Source organism: Panthera tigris, chromosome A2 (assembly GCF_018350195.1).
Source record: "Panthera tigris isolate Pti1 chromosome A2, P.tigris_Pti1_mat1.1, whole genome shotgun sequence".
NCBI lineage: Eukaryota > Metazoa > Chordata > Mammalia > Carnivora > Felidae > Panthera > Panthera tigris.
Genome location: NC_056661.1, coordinates 94,014,673 through 94,019,972, shown reverse-complemented (window position 1 = coordinate 94,019,972; position 5,300 = coordinate 94,014,673). Strand labels below are relative to the sequence as shown.

The following is a 5,300-nucleotide window of genomic DNA, read 5'->3' as shown; positions in this document are numbered from 1 at the left end:
TTAAAAGACAATGAATTGCATTATAACCATGAAAGTAACTCTATTGCATCAATGGTCTTCATTTTAGTTCCTTGTTATTTTATCACAAAATATTTTCATGGGAAAATTTAATATAAATATTTTTAGTCTATAAAAGAATAAGAGACTTGTTTTCCAAAGGTATTGGAGGTTTTTCATCTGATGTTTTCCATTTCTCATAACCTTATTTCCATATTGTAATATATATAAGTAAACTTTGCACCTCTATTTTATAAAAATTAGTGTGTGTATATTATGTATATATGTATATATAGATATAATATAGATTATATCTATATATACATACATATATATATATATATATATATATGTATATATACACACACACCCACACACATATATATAAATTCTGACTAAGAGTAGACCAACTAGATAATTTCTCTGGAAAAGGTTCCTTGAACAATATAAAAATGGGGTCTTCCAAAGCAAACAACAAAAACAACCTTAAACACCCAACTACTGTTTAAAATGCTTATAAACACACAGTCAGTTAACCATTTATTGATTGCCTATTTATGGTTTTGGAATATCCAAGATTATGAAAAAGACAATACCTCAAAAAAATCATGACCAAGGTGATGCCTGATGATTTAAATAAACTTCCATATGATAAAAAGTCATGTAAATTTACCCCTTGAAAGAAAAAAAAAACTATAATATTAAAATTAGAGTTCTCTTTTTAATAATCCTCTCAGTAAAGAAATAATTTGGAAACTTCTATTTTATATTGTTACTATCATGAAAGCAGATGATGTCTAGGAACTTGGCAATGTCAGTTGCAACATTGCAAGTAGGATACATCTTTGGAAGGGCTCGTCTGAATGTTTAAGGATAGACTTTTTCATTGAATTCCTGAATTTATATACTTTGGGACTGGCTATGAGACACTATAAAATGTAAAGATAGTTCAGACAGTTCCAGTTCTGTTATTTTCAGGCACAAAAACCATATAATTTTGTACAAAACTTTGATTTTTTTATTTGTGAAATTAAAAATATGGTATTTTATATATATATAAACTTCTATTCCTCTATAAATATAGATGATTTTGTGATAGTGAACAGAATAAATGCATACCAAATCCAAAGACCATTGTCATTTTAGGGTATGACAGACATAGATAAATTTAGGTCCTAAGTACTGGCATTTAGATAAACTCTTAAAATTTAAAACAATACAATCAGGAGGCTTGCTTTTCTCCTCTTTTCCACAGAGAACTAAAGTGAATATTATTAAATGGCTTTGAAAGATTTACATTTGACGCATTTCTGTAAATCCAAAAAGGAGCACACACTGTCCCTTTACCATGCATGCCCATGTTTTGTTTATTTCAGGATCTAACCCCACCAATTATTCCACCTCCTTTACCTCCTGGAATCCTACAAGGTTATTTTTAATGATGTGGATTGTTCCTCCCTCAGACTGTGTTGCTGAATAATCATAATAATATGTTGAAAGTATACAACTTTTACATTTTAAACTTTTTTATATATGTCTAATTATTATTTAAAAATAATAAAAAGCACTTCATTTTGAGAAAGTCCATTACACTGAAATCTCCTTCAAGTGTTCCTATTCAGCTTACGTTCTGCTATCCAGTTAAGGAAAGCAAAGATCAACTCCTTAACAAAGCTTTCCAGGTGACCTAATGTTTCCATTTTACAGAAAGGTAAAATCTAAATGCGGGCTGTCTCAGTCCTAGAGGCAGTTTGCCAGGCATCAGTATGCAATTAGAATTAACATTTTATAAACCCCATCTTCAGTCTCTCCTGACCCACACAAAGCTCCAAGCCTCTTCCCAAATCTCAGCAACCACATCTTTCCATGATGCTGGCCAAACCCATACCAGGTTTTAGACACTAGAGAATGAAATGAGCTCATCCACCAAAAATTAGACTTGAAAAAGTTTGGCACTGGTTATCCCACTCACCCTCTAACCAACTTACGTAGGAGGGAATGCCTGGGCTTTGGAGACCAGTGTGGAAGAAGGCTGGGACCGCCGCAGCCCACATCTGTGGACCTCCTTGAAGCTAGGAGTTAAGGTTCTCTACAGTGAAAAATTCGGTTTCAATAAAGGGGCAAGGCCTTCACAATCTGCCCCCCCCCCTCCCCACCTCACAAGGGCACATTCGGGATGGGCAAGGGTCTACCCCCGGATCTGGAAGCTCTGTGGAGTTCTATATCTAAAGAGCCCCGACCCCAAGCAATGAAGGAAAGGAAGGAGCAGAAAGCGGAGGCGGTAAGTGACCTGGGCCGCGCAGCCCCACAGGCAGCCCCACACGCACCCCGACTGCCGCAAGGAGGGGCGCGCCAGAACAAGCAAGAGCACCGTGAGCTCCGGTTTTACCTCTGCAGTACTTTGAAAAGGCAAAGGAAAAGCCTCAAATGGGTAAACCGCCCTAAATAATTAAAACTTAAAACAAAACAACAAAAAAGGAAAAGGCAGAAAAAGGAAAACGCGTGACCGGTCATCATTTAAATACAAATATACTTACAAAAATCTTACACAGGCTATTTACAATCATAAAAGCGTACAGTCCTGGTACCAGAGAGTGAGAACCAGAGTGGTCTGTCCATCCCCCCTGTGGCAGTTGGGCCCTCCAGTCCGTTTGCCCCAAGGGACCAAAGCTTTTGCAGGAGCTGTGTTGTTGAAAGGAGCCTGCGAAAAGTGAATGGCTAGTGAGAAAGCCTCGAGTAGCCAGGCTTGGCAAGAGTTCCATGGGGCCAGCTTTATGGGAGTGGCTGGGATGAAGCCGACGGCTGGGAATGGGCTGAACCCCCAGGTCTCAGACGGTGGTCTCCCCCTGTTTGCTGTTGGTGAGCCTGGTATAGAACTTCCTCCAGGAGTTGAGGGTCTTGCCGGACCAGATCCAGAAGCCTGACGTGATGCCCACGATCAGCGTCATAAGGTACTTGATCATGAAGACTGTGAAGTCTGGGCTCATGGGCGGGTGCGGCGGGGCGCCTCCACCCGCCTGGAGGTGGGGGCAGGGGATGGCGTAGCTCTTGCAGCTCTGGGCCACCCAGCTGCGCTCCCACTGGTCCCGGAAGGCCTGCTCATAGAAGTAGCAGGCGATGACAATAGTGGCTGGCACCGTGTAAAGCACGCTGAAAACGCCGATGCGCACCATGAGCTTCTCCAGCTTCTCGGTCTTGGTGCCGTCGTGCTTCATGATGGTGCGAATGCGGAAGAGGGACACGAAGCCGGCCAACAAAAAAGACGTGCCGATGAACAGGTACACGAAGAGTGGCGCCAGCACGAAGCCGCGCAGCGCGTCCACATTGTTGAGCCCTACGAAGCACACCCCGCTCAGCACATCGCCGTCCACCTGGCCCAGCGCCAGGATGGTGATGGTCTTGATGGCCGGAACGGCCCAGGCGGCCAGGTGAAAATATTGCGAGTTGGCCTCGATGGCTTCGTGACCCCACTTCATGCCCGCTGCCAGGAACCAGGTGAGCGACAGGATCACCCACCAGATGGAGCTGGCCATGCTGAAGAAGTAAAGCATCATGAAGAGGATGGTGCAGCCCTCCTTCTTGGTGCCCTGCGCCACTGTGCGTGCCCCGTCCTCGGAGAACTTGTCGTTACACACCACTCGGTCCTCCAGCAGGAAGCCGGCGATGTAGGCCACGGCGACTGCCGTGTAGCAGCCGGACAGGAAGATGATGGGCCGCTCCGGGTAGCTGAAGCGCCGCATGTCCACCAGGTACGTTAGCACCGTGAAAAGCGTGGAGGCGCAGCACAGCACCGACCAGATGCCGATCCAGGTGCGCGAGAAGCGCAGCTCCTCGGGCCCAAAGTACATAAGCCCGTACACCTTGGTCGGCTCACAGGGCGCACCGCAGTCCTTCTCCCCCAGGAAGTGGTAGTTGAGGTAGGAGGGCACCTTGAGGGCGCGCGGGCAAGAGAACTTGCCACGCTCCGACGCGCCGGAGCCCCCCGGGAAGCCGCCGCCACGGTGCCCCCCGCCGCCGTGCTGAGGGTTGCTGGTCCAGAACTCCGGGAGCAACGAGGGCGTCGGGGTGCCCTTGTCCGACGTATTTTGGCCCACGCACAGCTCGCCGGCGCCGTGCACCGGGAACTTCTCACACTTGAGCGTGTCAGGCCACTGGAAGCCGAACTTGTTCATGAGCGCCTCGCAGCCCTGGCGCGCACGCTCGCACAGGGAGCGGCAGGGCGGCAGAGCCTGCTCCAGCACCGTGCACACTGGCGCGTACATAGAGCACAAGAAGAACTTGAGTTCCGCCGAGCACTGCACCTTCACCAAGGGGTAGAACTGGTGCACCTCGAGGCCCGCATCCTCTTGGTTCGTGTGGCCCAAAAGGTTGGGCATGATGGTCTGGTTGTACGCGATGTCTGTGCACAGCGGGATGGAGATGGGCTGGCAGTAGCCGTGGTCCGGGATAGAGATGCCCCGCTCGCCGTTGTACTGTTGCCCGCCCTGCTGCTGCTGAGGCGGCGGCGGTGGGGGCTGCTGCCCCGGCCCGGGCCCCTGGCCGGGCCCCTGGCCCACTGCCTGCGCCCGGACCCCCAGGAGCAGCGGAACCTCCAGCAGCCAAAGCAGTAGCAGGAGCCGGCGCGCCAAGCGCCCGGAGTCAGCTGGGGGGCGGCGGCGGTGGCTCTCTGCATCTCCGCTCCCTTCCGCCACCGGTCCAGCTGGGAGCGCCCCGGCATAAAGTTCCCAGCTCGCGCCGCCGGCGGCGGCGGCGGCCCGGGACTTCTTAGGCGCCTCCTCTTCAGCCATACTTTCTCGGCTCCTTTCTTGGCGCCGCCCGGCTGAGGCTGGCAGTGGCGCGGCCGGCGGCGGCTCCCCCTGCGTCCGGGGAGATCTCCTCCGCGCCGGTGGCCTCCGTCGAGCCCGAGCTGCGCTCAGCCCGCTCCCCCGGCTCCCGCTCCAAGTCCCGCAGCCGCCGCCGCCGCGGAAACTTGCGATTCATGAAGCGTGGGCGGCGGGTAGAGCCCGGGTGGCTCCGGCGCGCCGGGGTCGCGTCCCGCCTTCCTGGCCCTCGGCTCGCTGGCTCCCGGCTGGCGGCGCCGCGCTAGTGGCCACGGCCCCGTAGAGCGCGCAACTCTCGGCAGCCCAGCAGCCTCGGCTCCCCCCTGCGCCTCCGCCTCCTTCTCCGCCGCCGCCGCCTGACCATTTGTGTCAATCCCTCAACTCGCTCGTTCTCCACTCCCTCGCGCGCCCTCGGACCGGTTTCCAGGCGCCCCGCAGTCTGTCTTTCACCAGGAGGGAGGAGCCTTGAAACCGACGCGGAAC

The 5,300-nt window shown here is 51.1% G+C and overlaps 1 protein-coding gene across 1 annotated transcript; it reads right to left on the bottom strand.

The window, feature by feature from the left end:
• Positions 1-372: 372 nt before the first annotated feature.
• On the bottom strand, positions 373-5,089 carry FZD1 (frizzled class receptor 1). Its single transcript, XM_042966117.1, has one exon. It carries the CDS (start codon positions 4,782-4,784, stop codon positions 2,826-2,828), a length of 1,959 nt encoding a protein of 652 aa, XP_042822051.1. The 5' UTR covers positions 4,785-5,089; the 3' UTR covers positions 373-2,825.
• Between the last annotated feature and the right edge of the window lie 211 nt (positions 5,090-5,300).

What these genes read in the sequence shown, in the direction of transcription:
- FZD1 (XM_042966117.1), bottom strand. Translation starts at nt 4,784, where the DNA reads ATGGCTGAAGAGGAGGCGCCTAAGAAGTCCCGGGCCGCCGCCGCCGCC.